The 14513-nt window shown below is 36.3% G+C and overlaps 1 protein-coding gene across 1 annotated transcript in view; it reads right to left on the bottom strand.

Annotated features, from left to right (window-relative positions):
• Nucleotides 1–6864, bottom strand: part of LOC104594405 (uncharacterized) — a 34805-nt gene extending 27941 nt beyond the window's left edge. The window contains exons 1-4 of the mRNA XM_010254714.3: nucleotides 6465–6864; nucleotides 1356–1465; nucleotides 1069–1179; nucleotides 884–941 (exon numbers count right to left, since the gene is read on the bottom strand). Coding sequence (XP_010253016.1) covers nucleotides 884–941; nucleotides 1069–1179; nucleotides 1356–1465; nucleotides 6465–6849 — 664 coding nt within the window. The 5' untranslated portion in view covers nucleotides 6850–6864. The remainder of the gene's footprint in view (nucleotides 1–883; nucleotides 942–1068; nucleotides 1180–1355; nucleotides 1466–6464) is intronic.
• Between the last annotated feature and the right edge of the window lie 7649 nt (nucleotides 6865–14513).

Raw genomic sequence — 14513 nt, forward strand, 5'->3', positions numbered from 1 at the left:
GAAACTTATGGAGGATAACCCCATTTTCTATCTTTTAGGGGCTATTAAAGGAATGCAATAACAATAAGTTCTGGAGGTGTTTCAAAGCCACTTAATGAATTTTCAAGGGCATTAGTTCTTCCATAATGAATCAGCCCTCAACCCATGAATTAATATAGTCATGGTCCTCAATCCCTTTTGAGGCAAAGGGTCAAATCTTACAGACAATAACCCCATATTCTGTCCTATGGGAGCTATTGAAAGAATTTTTCAGAATTCAAAAGGGAATTAGATTTTCCAATTAATAGATTCAGGTAGGGGGAAGAAAGAATTCAGAGATATGATCCAGAATTACTTCAAATTGGATTTTGAAGAGCTATGAGACATTAAGGAAATATTTATCTTCTTATTTTTCGTATTTTTGTATAGATCTCAGAACAATTGTTGGAGGCCACCTCATCCTCCACTTCTTGTACATCTTTTTAGTATATCTAATGAAATATTGTGTTATTAGTTAAGGGGAAAATTGCTTTTTAACTGTTACTTCATGAAATTAGAGAAACAATTTGCAGAAGTGGTCAATATTCCTGCCAGAATGGATATTGATTTTCAAATGAATTCAACATTGCTAGCAATTTTAGGGCTGCAAGCCAGGCCAGGTTGTCTGATTTGAAGAATTTTAATTACCGGATTCTGGTTAGGGTTCAGGCCCATCAAAAATTTGACAAATTCCCAATCCAATCCAACCCAACCCGAGTTGCACCCTAACCAATTTGGGTAAGTCTTTTGACTTGAGGATCCCCACAAGCCAAAGTCCAAATAACCAAACAAAAAACTTCTCCATATGCACCAAGAGGACAAAGTTAATTACTAAAGTAAAATATGCACTGGAAAATCTCCTTGCCTTGAGCCATTTTTCGTTCAAGCATTGATAACTGGCAAAGTATCTTCTTGTTTGGACCCTGCATGACATAAATAATAAGAATCCACATGCAGTTTGACAGGGTCAAATTACTTAAATGTGGGCCCACAGCATACCATGATTAAAATCCTAAAAGCTAGATGCATCAATAACAATTAAAGAAAAACCTTAGTTAATGCTAAAGAAAAGCAGTTCTTTGCTGCAGGCAGATCACCCTTCTTCCAAATGCAATTACCCAAGCAGAGCCAAGCATCTGAAAGAGATGGGTTCAACTTAACCTGCAAAATGAATAATGAATTTAAAAAAGACCCAAATCAAGCAATACAATATACTAAAACTACTAGCACAAAGTTTGTGGAATAACATACAACTTTTGACAGATGATTTTTTTATCAATAACTGCAGAATCATTATATTAAGAAAAAGGTAAAGTGTGAAGGGATCAATAATATACAGCTTTTGACAGATGATCTTCTGCTTCTTTCTTGTAATCAGGAAATACATCCAATATTTTTCCTCTCAAAAATTCATAAGTTGCACGCTGTGAAGGTGATTTCCTTTCTTCTGTGCAAGAACATGGAGTTACTACATTTAGTGATAATTTTTTTTTTTTTTGATCAATAACAAAGGCCATCTAGTGATAAATGTGATATGCAAAATCATAATATTAGCATAAATTCTGGAATCTATAAAAGCAGCATACAAGCACCAGAGGGACAAGTTATTTGGCAAGGAGAATTGAGACAAAGTCATAGTCCAGGCACCAAATGGTTGGTTACTGACTTACTGCAACTACAACTATGGTTTATACATCAATACATCATTACTGTTTTTAAAATGTATTTGCGCAATACCAAAAAGCAGCAGGAGGTACGTGGTTGCAGTCAAGAGTTGTCCACTTGGGTAGGATAAGGCACTAAGGCAGGTGATATGAAGAAACTCCAAAAACTATGTGGAAAAATAATTCAACAGGAAAAGTGACCAAGTGGTTAAGCATTAAGGCCCTTAAGAAACTCCAATGCTATGCACAAAAAAAGTTAACCAAAAACCAGCTCTTAGAATCTTCAATCCACCCTAGGTCTGTCAACAGATATACAGAGTCCGAAAGTCCAGCATGCCCAATCCAATTTGATTATTTCAGATTCGGATGATCCATTTACATAACCGGATTGGATTCAAATTTGACCCTATCCGCATTTATCAAAAAAAAAATTGACCCTATCCGATCTAATTAAGAACCAAGTCTGATTAAATATCATGTTATATTATATAATATTAACTTGGAAACAGCCTCTCTGTATGTACAGTAGACCTGTTCATGGGCCGGGCCGGGCCGGGCTTTGTATATGTATCAACAGAATACATTCAGGCCCAAGCCCGAGGCCGGCCCGACCGTCGGGCCTAGGTCTTCAGCCCGAGCCCAGCCCTCATATAAAGCCTGAAGCCTGAGCCTGAGCCTAAGCCCGGCCAGAAATTTGAAAACAGAATTTTTTTTCTTTTTTTATTCAATAAAAAAGTGTTATTTATATTAAAAACCTTCAAAACTCAAAAATAATAAACATCTCACTATTACTTGAAAAAAAAGAACAAAGAAAAAAATATTGTATATATATTTTTATTAAATAAAATATATTTTTTATTATTTAATATATAGTATCAAGTCGGGCTCAAGCTCAGGCTCAGGCTCAGGCTCAGGTCAGGCTTTTTTGAGAAAGCCCGAGCCCGGCACCCGGCCCATGAACAGGTCTAATGTACAGGGGTAAGACTGCGTACATCTGTCCCTCCCCAGACCCTGCATTGGCAAGAGCCTCGTGGACTGGGTTGCCCCTATATTATATAATATTAATCAAATATGTATGTAGACATACACATACAAGGATATAATTATAAAAAGTTTATAATTAATCAATTCAGTATTTTACATTAAAAGTTATTTTATTTTTTATTTTTTCCTTTATTTCAAATATAATGAAGCAGACTTGGATTAAATCCAAATTCCAATAGGATATGAATCTGACCCAAGACCCCTAGATCCAATCAAATATTGGATTGAATAAGGTTTTAAATTTTTAATAACCAGATTTGGATGTCACTGGGTTCAATATGGATCTGATCAGATTACAGCCCTACCCACACCTTCCTGTTTTCACTTTGATATTGACATTCAAAAGCCTAAGAAGTATAAGGCACCCATAGACCTTCATATTCAAAACAAAAGGAAATCTAGAAACTAGATACCGGATGACCTTATTTTTTCAAAGCTTTCATGGTCCAGCACACCCTTAAAATACATAATCTATAGATGTTTAGGCTTTTTTTATTGGTCACATATCAAGAAAATTTACTAATAGACAGAAATTCAGATATCACATAGGCATATTCAGATAAGAAAAAGGATCATTGCCCTTGGCTGGATAGAACCATCCCCCAAGGCCCCAACCCCAATAACACAGAAAAAACCACAAAAGAAAACTAGAAACTAGGTATTGGAAGACCTTATTTTTTTCAAAGTTTTCATGGTACTGAACACCCTTAAAAAATACATAATCTATAGATGCTTAGGCTTTTGTGATCAGTCATGTATCAAGAAAATTTATTAATAGACAGAAACTAAGATATCATATAGGCATACTCAGATAAGAAAAAGGTATTATTACCCTTGGCTGCCTAAAACCATCCCCCCAATACACCTGGAAAAAACTATAAAGGCAAGGCCATGACCAAATACAGATGAGTCCTGTCTATACTTCCTCTGGCTAATAAATCCACAACCTTATTTGGTCATTACCCTTGGCTAGCTAGAACCATCCCCCAATACACCCGGAAAAACTACAAAGGCAAGGCCATGACCAGATACAGATAAGTTCTGTCTACACTTCCTCTGGCTAATAAATCCATAACCTTATTTGCTCATCTTCTTAGATTTACCTCATGGACTTTCCGGTCCAAGCATCCTCCTAAAACTTAACCTAATTCTAATTTCCCACTTTTTTTTGGAAAAGGTAATGTAAATTTATTCAACACAAACAAACTGCAATTCAGGCCCAAAAAGGCAGTCTAAAAAGCAGCCAAGATTACAACTTCCACCAGGAACAAGATTGAAATAATACAGACAAGCTAATATTCCTGAACTCCCCAGAAATGGAAACCCAAGAAATCAGCTTACCCACAGCTTTCTGAATTACATCATCCAAATCCTTTGACCTATTACAAAAAATTCTACCATTCCTTTCAGTCCAAATGGACCACAACACGGCAGCTGGGATTGTTCCACATAAGTCTTCCCTTCTTATTCAGACCCTTCAGCTTCCAACAACAGAGGAGGTCCTTATCTAATCTCGGCATGACCCACTTAGCACCCAAAGCTTGGAAAAAATGCATCCAGATTTGAAGAGAGAACGGACAATGAAGACATAAGTGATCTGTAGTTTCTGCATCCTTCCCACAAAGAACACAATTTGGATCCATAATTGGAATGCATCTTCTCAGCAGATTTGATCTTGAAAGACACTTGTCCAGAGTCATCGTCCACACTAGAAAGTTAGCTTTAGAAGGGCTCATCGGATTCCAAATCAGAGCAGCTGGGAAATCAGCATGCCCCTCACTACATAATTTATCAATCATGGACTTCACAGTAAAGATCCCATCCGGCTTCCACTTCCAGTACCACTCATCCTCCCCCAATCCATCAATCTTCTGGTTAAAGAGGGTCTTCATCAGTTCCAAGTATTCTTCCAACTCCCAATCAAACAAGTTCCTCCTTAAAAGAGGGGACCAAGAAACTGAACTTCCTCCAGATATAAGTAGTCAGCCACAGTAGCCTCATGATTCACTGCACAACCGAATATGTGAGGGAATGAAACAGCAAGAAGGCCTTCTGAACACCACTCGTCACTCCAAAATTTTGTTCTATCACCTTTACCAACATTCACAGAAATCCCTTCTCCAAAAATAGGAAAAAATTAGAGAGAGTGCTTTTGATCAAGGTTACCCTCCCTCCAAAAGAGAGATACTTCGCCTTCCAAGAAAATAATTTCCTCTCCATTCTCTCAATGACTGGATCCCAAATCGAGGGAGAGAGCCAATTTGCCCCCAAAGGGAGACCCAAGTACTTTACAGGAAGAAAATCAGTCTTACAGGCCAAGACATCAGCACACTCCTCTTAATTATAAACCTGCCCCACCGGAATGATAGAACTTTTGTTCAAGTTCACCTTAAGCCCAAACACCACTTCAAACCAAATTAAAACACCAAGCATGAGGTCCAACTGGGATGGGGAAGCATCCATAAAACACAATGTGTCATCAGCAAACTGAAGAAGATTAACCTTTTCTCCCCCCTGACAAATTGCAAAGCCTTCCCAACTGCCATCTTCAGCAACCCTTTTACAGAAAAGGGTAAGGATTTCCATTACACAGATAAACAGCAGAGGGGACAGAGGATCTCCCTGCCTCAGCCCTCTAGAACTTTCAAAGAAGCCAGCTGACTGGCCATTAATCAAAACTGAGAATTTAGGAGTGTTGTACAAACCTTAATCCAATTCCTCCATTTCTGCCCAAAGTTCATATGATGTAGAACGGAATCCAAACACCTCCAATTAACATGATCATAAGCTTTCTCTATATCTAATTTCCAAATTAAACCTGGAACACCCTCTCTTCTTCTTGAGTGAATTAATTCATTAGCAATGAGAACCGAATCAAGCATCTGCTTACCAGGCATTTCAATAAAGTGATGATCCTCATGGTGCCCTTCCATTCATTCACCCCAAAAAGTATGAACTCATTACAGAATATAATGACTCAGCTGACAATTGCCCCCTAAGTGATGCACAACTCAAAGTATTCAAGAGTGAAAGTGGAAACCAAATAAAGAATAAAGAAAATAGATAATAATGATTACAAATAAAATAAAATAAAACTAGAAGTGCAAAGCGTCCTCCATTTCTAATTCCCAAGAACAATCTACCAGAAAAATGAAAGTGAAGGAATTTAAACACATAAGAAGCTGAATGCGCAACTTACCGTGAAAGGGATGAAATTCCTTGGATGATACCTTGGTCATAATGATCTATCTATGGTCCCTAAAGTACATAAATTTCATGCCAACACTCAGAAAACTAACCTCAATTTTCTTGACTTCAATGACAAAATTTCAGTGTGTTGGTGCAAACACTGAAAATAAGACCTAAAGTGACACGATGGGAACACAAATATAACAGGGAAAAAAAAACAAAGCAATGGGGTGGGTGACATTTGCTCACCCAAACTAAAATAGGAGCAAACCCATAAACCTTAAGGTGGTTCTTTAACCGTTACATTAACAGCACTTGCTTGCACTGCCCACAAACCCAAAGTGGGTTCTGTAATCGGTAAGGTTACAATAAGTTGTTTGTAAGGCGCAACAACAACAGCCTCAATCATCTGAACAAGCAACGAACTCGTATTTCTAATTAATGTTTCTATCATTCTATGGCTAAATACTCAAAATCTAATGAGAAATGGCTAAGCAGGAGTAAAACTGAACAATGATCCGAAATGGTTACTTTAGACTTGAAGGTTACCTAATGGAATCGAGTCAAGAAGTTTGAGAGCGAGATCTGCTTCGCTTTGTAATCTCGACATTTTCTCTTCTAGGTCAGCAGGAAAATATGTATTTCTCGAGTAGTAGAGATCTTCAGTAGCCTTGGCAGCTTTCGCCATTAAATCTCGATCTTCAGCTTCGGTTTGGCTGCTCATTTCTGCAAGAAGTATCAGAAGAAAGCACGCTGACGATAGAAATTTGAGTTTTGTTTCACGAAGCGCTACTTTTTCAGGAAAATCTCTCCTGAATCCTGGTGGGGTTGGGACGTTGGGTATACAAACAGTGAGCTTCAGTTTCACGAGTCGACCATAACAATGGTTTACCTTACGATTTGCGGATCTCAAGTGACTTTTCTGCAAATCCATACAGGGAAGCAAAGACCCCCCCTGTACATTCTTTTGCGACAAAGACCCCCTATACTATGACTGTGAGAGAAAGGCCCCCTTCCGTTAGTTTGCCGTCCAAAAATGCCGTTACAATATTTTTTAATCCTCATACTGCTCTTGTAATAACTACATGAGAAAAACATTGTTCATCTTTCCTGACCTTCCGATACTACTTTCTTTAGATCCCGATCTCTCTCTCTCTCCATTTGCCTGCTTCTCTAACTAGTTCAAAACTTTCAACCCGTCCTCAAATGCAGTCGGATAAATAACTTCCACCACCATGAAATTGCAACACAATAAGTTTTGGACGTTCCAGGAGTGCCCTACCACTAGAGGAGAACCTCCATGAAATTCCACCACCCGGAAATTTCACCATCTGGAAGCTCTCCGCGAGATTGATAATGCAAAAGTGGTTAGGGGCAACTTGGTGCAAAAAGTCTCAACTCATAAACCCCAGTTAATGTTGACGTTCCTGCTAGATGTTAACTGTAAAGGGACTATGAAAATATTTATAGAGTAATGAAACTATTTCAAGACAAAACCACAAATGATGTCAGTCTATTTCTAGACTATGAAATTATTTATAGAGTAACTGTACGAAAAGACTATAATCATAACCACAAAGTAATGCAATTATTTCAAAATTTCTCTCTCATGATAACGTCAACTTCTAGAAATCTAAAGACAATATGAAATCATTTCGTGGAGAGCTTCTGGGCGTTCTAGGTTATGGGCCAAGGTAGAGGAGTTTTGCCTTGTTGATGCTGGAGGAGAACCTCCTCGAGAAGTAAAACCCATGGTGGTGGGAGGGAGAAAAAACGAGAAAGGATGGTGAGGGAGGGGAAAAGAAGAGAATAAAGGGAAAAAGAATAGGTTAAATAGGTTTTAAGAGAAAAAAGGGCAAAAAGAAAAAATAAAAAAGTTTAATGGGGTATTTTTGGTAATTTAACGCATTCTGTCATCTAGCTTAACGGTCAAGGGGGTCTTTTTCTCATGGTCATAGTACAAGGGGGTCTTTGTTGCAAAACAAAGTACAGGGGGGTCTTTGTAATTTACCCAAAAAATATTAATTAAACATCTCCTGAAGTTTCTGTTTATTGCTGAAACATTTCTTTAACTTTGGTAATTGTAATTACCTCCTTTTAACTTTCAGATATAGTTGTAAGTAGATCCCTCTCGTAGAATTTTCTTAAAAAAATGCATGAAAATATCCAAAATATTCATGCAATTACTTTAAAAAAAATGTTTGTTTTTCAAATTTTCTCTTCATATAAATCAATATCCCAAATCCTTCCAATCTCTTTTTTGAAATTGATTTTATATTTCGAATTTGCCCTTCAATATCAATCACTCAAACGTTAAACTGCAATAGTAATTGCATAGATATTTTAGACATTTCCATGCATTTTTTAGAAGATTCTACCAGAGGGGGTCTACTTGCAACTGTGTTATAAAGTTTAAGGGAGGTGATTGCAATTGCTAAACTTAAGGGGAGGTTTCAACCATTTACCCAAAAAAGGGTAATTTGAGTTCAGTCCACCTCATAATTCATAATGCAATCATACAGTTCGGGCAATGTTAAGGGGGGGAAGATTCCCAATTCAAAGAGGGATGCTAATTAGGATTTCTAGCCCCGTGAGGTTCGGGGCAAGGACAATGCGGGACATTTGAGTTCAGGAACAAGGGCAGGGCATTTTAGTTAAAGATTAGGGACAGGGCAGGCAAAACCTAACCTCACCCTGGCTTGTTACCATTCCTAAAAATAATACGAGGTTTACATAGATTACTCAACCTCATAAATTCTTATCATTTGTACATCTATAAACGTGGGGGGAATCTATTACAATCCCCGGTGATGAGATTTAGTACAATATATTAAAAAAACTAACAAAAATGAGTGAAGGGGAGCAAATCATAGATTTGCCAAATGTCCAAAAGATCCTAAATTATTTTTTTTATAGAAAATATCCTGAATCCAAATGTTTTGGTTTTAACTAGGGATGCTTATAAAAAAAATCAATCTGTACTAAGAAGATTGAACAAAATAATCCAGTCAATTGAACTAATTGATTCAATATGGTATTTTTGAAAAAACAAAGGACCAAATTGGTTTTCATCTAGATATTATGTATAATTGTTCATTTATAATATATAATATATTATATGATATGTTATACAATATACATTATAAATATGAAAAACCAATAAATTGAAGAATATAATTAATCAAAATAGAAACTAGTCAATTGGTTAGTCGGTTGATTTGGTTCAAATATTTTCAAAGCCTAGTAGTACCTATCTGGTTTCAAAAATTGCCCATGGTTTAGTTAACTTAATCATGGACACCCCTAGTTTTAACATATTTTTAATGTATTATGGAGTAAGTGACAATTACCCCTTAACTTTCATTGTGATAAAAGCGCCCTATACTATGGGGTTAGTGACAATTACCCCCTAAACTTTCATTTATGATAAATACCCCCCGGAACTTTCACTTTATGACAAATACCCCTCGAACTTGCATATTTCTATGCAGAGTCAATATTCAAATGAAATGGAAGAGTTTTCTTTATGATAGATATAAATTTAAGGTTTTATTTGATTGTTCTTAATTTATCATAGAAATGAGTGGATTCTTACAAAAAAAGGAACGAGAGGATAATTTTTATATTTTAAGATCAAGAGAAACATTCACATCAGTGACACGAAACAAAATTTTAAAGAAACTTGTTTTTCTATGTCTTTAAATGATTCTTGTTATTTTTGCAACTTTCTTTTGGAGACATGGAGATATTTTTGGTAATGATGGCAACAATAAAGGTTTGGGAGGGTTTTGTAAATTCTAGACCATACCGTCCCCAAAATCCATAGTGGGTTGGATTTTCAAAATCCAAGGCCTCCTTACACACGGAAATACAAAACCGTCCTCAACTCTACCTTCCATGCATTTGAGGATGGGGTGGATCAAGTTGGTAGGTTGGGTCTAAAACGTGCATCTAATTTCTTATTATTTCCCATTATATATAAGCAATAAACAAGTAAAGTAACATGAACAATCATCAAATTTTCTGATTATTTTATTAAAACACAAAGAAAACAATAAACTATCAATTATCCTTGACATAAATTTCAAAATATTATTAAATTCAATGCCTAATACATAAGTTCACATGCCTCCCAACAATATCATGGGGAATTTGTCAAGCAAAAGACCTGCCCCAACATATGTTTTTCAAGCAAAAGACCTACTCCATTGAGGTGGGTACCCATTGGGTAGGGTAGAAATGTTCATCCATAATTTTTGGGTCAATTAGGGTTTAAGAGAAAAGTATGATGAAACAAAAATAAGGAAAGCTCATGTGGATACTTTGATGATTTAATGCATTATGTCATCTAACCAAATGACCATGGGGAATTTGTCGCAAAGTGAAAGTTCGGGGTTTGTCTCAAAAGGCAGTCATGGGGAAATTATCATTGACCCCATACTAGGGGGTCTTTGTAATTTACCCTAAAACAAAACAAATTTACCAAAAAGATAAAGAAACTATTTACCACAAAAATAAATAAAGAAATAAAACAAAACATGAAATAACAAATCCATATAGAGAAAGTTAACCGGTGAAACAAAACAAAACAAACAAAAAGGTTGTTTCCTACCTTCAATGAGAAGCTTATAAGTAATATTTTGTATGGCTATGTTTGGTTGGTGACAGAAAATGAGAAAGATGATGAAATATAACTTGTTCTTAAATGAATATATTTATCACTATGTTTGGTTTATAAAAAAATTTATGTGAGAACAGGAGGTAGAAAATAAAATATTGTGCTTAAAAAGGTTGAATAATTATATATCAAAAGGTCTAAAGGGATTCTAGTTATAAGTATATAAAGTCTTAAGTGTGAGTTTATCTTACACCAATGGTACTAACACCATATAAGAGGAGGGTTGCATCAGGTTAGTCTGATATTAAAACTTTTGTCAAACTCTTATAGTCATGGATTCTAAATATTCTTTATGAATCAAATAGTGAAAGAATTCATATAATTTGCCCTAGGACTGGCAATCTTGACCCCAACCGAATTGACTCACCCACCTTGGGACCCACCCAATTTATTAGTGGGTCAATATGGGTCAAGTAATCCATTAGGGTCAATGGTAAAGGGCCAGGGTGGGTTGGGTTGAGGGTACCCATTAGGGTCAGGATGGGTTGGGTCAAAGCCAGTTTTATCTATACTCACCTAATAATAGTTGAATTGACTTGAACTTAGACATCCTAACACGTCTATATCTCATTAGAATTCCAAACCACATGCCACATTTCATTTTGAGATTAAAAGTGAAATAAAACATATTTTATTAACTTTCATGCTCACATGCAATTTCACACAAGAACACTTGTACAAAAACAATTTTATAAAGTAATTTTATGAAAATGACTTTTACGAAAGCACTTTTATAAAAGTACTTTTACACGAAAGCACTAATGTGAAAGAATTTTATAAAAGTACTTTTAAAAAATTACTCATACAAAAGCACTTTTACACACAAAAACACTTTATTGAAATAGTTTTATGAAAACACTTTTATGAAAGCATAAAAGCACTTTTATAAAAGTACTTCTATGAAAGCACTTTTATAAAGTATTTCTATGAAAGCACTTTTATAAAAGTACTTATATGAAAGCACTTTTACAAAAGTACTTTTACATGAAAGAACTTTTATGAAAGCATAAAAGTACTTTTATACGAAAGCGCTTTTATGAAATCATAAAAGCACTTTTACAAAAGTACTTTTACATGAAAGTGCTTTTATGAAATCATAAAAGCACTTTTACAAAAGTACTTTTACATGAAAGCACTTTTATAAAAGTACTTTTATGAAAGCATAAAACACTTTTATAAAAGCATAAAAGTACTTTTACATAAAAGTGCTTTTATGAAAGCACTTTTATAAAAATTATGCATTTTTTATTTTTTGCAAATTTCTACAATTTTTGGTATTTTCTGCATTTTTTGCAATTTTTTGGTATTTTCTACATTTTCTACAATTTTGGGGTGCCTTAATGCATAATGTTTGCATTTTTCTAGTGTTTTTCATGCATTTCTGCAATTTACTAGTAATTTTTGCATATTTTCTACAAAAGTTTTGAATTTTCTACTTTTTTTTGCATTTTCATAATTTTTTGGCATTTTTTGTTTTTTTTTCTGATTTTTTTGCAATTTTTAGTATTTTTTTTGCATTCTCTACAATGTTTTACTATTTTCTGCATTTTCGGGTATACAGGTTGACCTAACTCGTTTTTGTCACGTGGTTGTCTTGAGAAAGATGATTCTCTCAAAGTTATTATTTCGGGTATATGGGCTATCCTGACCCATTTTTTGTATTTATAGGTGAGGGTAGGCGGATTAATATGGGTGAGGGTGGTTAAGGGTCAATATGTATGGGTAAAGTGGGTCAGGGTTAGGGTGTGTTATGACCCTTTAACAATGATTGATGATGGGTCACGGTGAGTTGGTGGGTCAATGGGTTAGTATTCAACCCTTACCCAACCCAACCATTTGCCACACCTAATATACCCCATATACTTGGGATAAAGCTTAGATGGTGACAATGAGAATTAGACCTGGCAAAAAGTCGACTCAACCCGACCCGAAAAACAGGGTTAGGGTCTCATATTTAGTTACCTGGATGTGAGAATGACACAACCTGACCTAACCTGAAAAAATAGGGTTGGGTATCATGGGTTAACTCGTTGACCCGATTGTCAAGTCTATTTGGGAGTTTGGGACTATTTATACTTTGTTAGAAGTTTCCACTCTTTAATTTTTTCTATTTAGTCTTTACTCTTTAAATTGTTAAATGTTGAAGTTTTTTATTTTATATTTGGAATTTTAAGGTTAATTCATTTAATTTTGGCATATTTCATGTAGTTTTCTTTATTTTTTAAAATTTTAGACCCAAATTGATCCATGGGTCAACCCTAACCCAAACATTTAGGGTTAGGGTCTAGCATGTGATAACCCAACCTGAAATCACCCCGAAGCGTCATGGCCCAACCCGAGCCCAACCCACCCAACCCAATTGCGAGGTCGAGAATCATTGCACTATCCATGCTTTTTAATGCTTTGCTTAAATTAATCAACTATTGTTGGATATCTCAATCTCAACATACTACTAACCTAGAAAATGCCCATAGAAAAGGGGGATTTTGAAAATGAGGGAGCCGCCTAGGGATTCTCGAGGTGCTCCTTCCTTTGCTTCGGTGGTTGCTGCCACCACGAATAATTTTCCTGCCGTTCTTGATCCACCGGTGGTGGATATTCTTTTAAAGGTACCTTCAATCAATTGGGGAGAACTTGCGATGCTTTTCTCAGAAGAAGATATTGAGAAATCTCTCTCCCCTCTCCAATTTCAACTGGTTGGAAAATGCTCATACGGTCACCCTTCCCTAGCGAAGATTAGGGAATTTATGGTAGGTACTTTGAGACTCCAAAAGGCTATTGTGGTCACTGCAATAGATCCGAGGCATGTGATTCTCAGATTTGAAAGTGAGGAGGAATACCTTAGGGTTTGGCTGCGAAAGGCTATTTTTATCAAGGACTTTCTTCTAAGATTTATGAAATGGACGCCTGGTTTGGAGTTAGGATGGGAACCTTCAGTGGTTCATCTTTGGATTTCTCTGCCAATGTTGCAGATTAACCTGTACAATGATAAGTACCCGTGATCAATTGCATAGGTAGCAGGAAGAGTGCTAAAATTTGATCCGACAACTGCTCGTTTAACCAGAACAACCGCGGCTAGGGTTTGCGTGGAGGTTGATATGTTGAAAGAAAACCCTAATCGTGTTTGGGTTGGGCTCGACAAGGAGGGTTTCTAGCATCAAATAGTTTATGAGAACCTCCCCAAATACTGCACATTATGCTTCAAACATGGTCATGGTGAGAGGGAATGCAAACCGAAATTGAAGAGAAATTCGAAATCTGAGGGAGAAGTCACCAAGTCTAAATCCACTTCAACTCCAAAGCCTGTTGAACCTGAACAAGCACCCAGGAAAAAACAAACTGTGAAGTAGGTTTACCAAGAAGTTTTAAGAACCCCAACAACTGTCCTAGAAATTGAAGTGATAGAAAATACAAATAGAGAAGAGGTCCAGCCTCCACAACCTGAAATCCCATAACAAATGATATTACCTATGGTGGGGGTGCGAAAATCCTTTGCTTCCAAAGATGATATTAGTTTGAAGCTAGTTCGGCCAATCAGTCTAGAGATGATCTCCTTTTCATCTAGGAAACCTGATAGGATCTGGAGTCTTGCGGATCTGCAAAAATCCAAGCTGGAATTGGACAAGAGGCTTTCTCGTAGGGGGTACAACACTGTTATCAATTCTGATGCTGAGTTGCTTAATAAAATTAATGAAAGAGCTTAAGGTTCCTCTTGCTCCTTATCTGAGGACGAAACCGGGTTAGAGGTGGAAGCGAACTGGACACATGTGGTTAGCAAGAAAAGGCCTCACAAAAAATATGTACAGTGATAATAGACTAGTTACCAGATCGCAGACTGGCCAAGGTATAACTACCTCTAGATGTTCACAATGAATGGTGTGTTCTGGAATATTAGAGGGATTGCAAATGATCCCACTATC

This window comes from Nelumbo nucifera, chromosome 3, assembly GCF_055504915.1.
Source record: "Nelumbo nucifera cultivar China Antique chromosome 3, China Antique-T2T, whole genome shotgun sequence".
Classification (NCBI taxonomy): domain Eukaryota; kingdom Viridiplantae; phylum Streptophyta; class Magnoliopsida; order Proteales; family Nelumbonaceae; genus Nelumbo; species Nelumbo nucifera.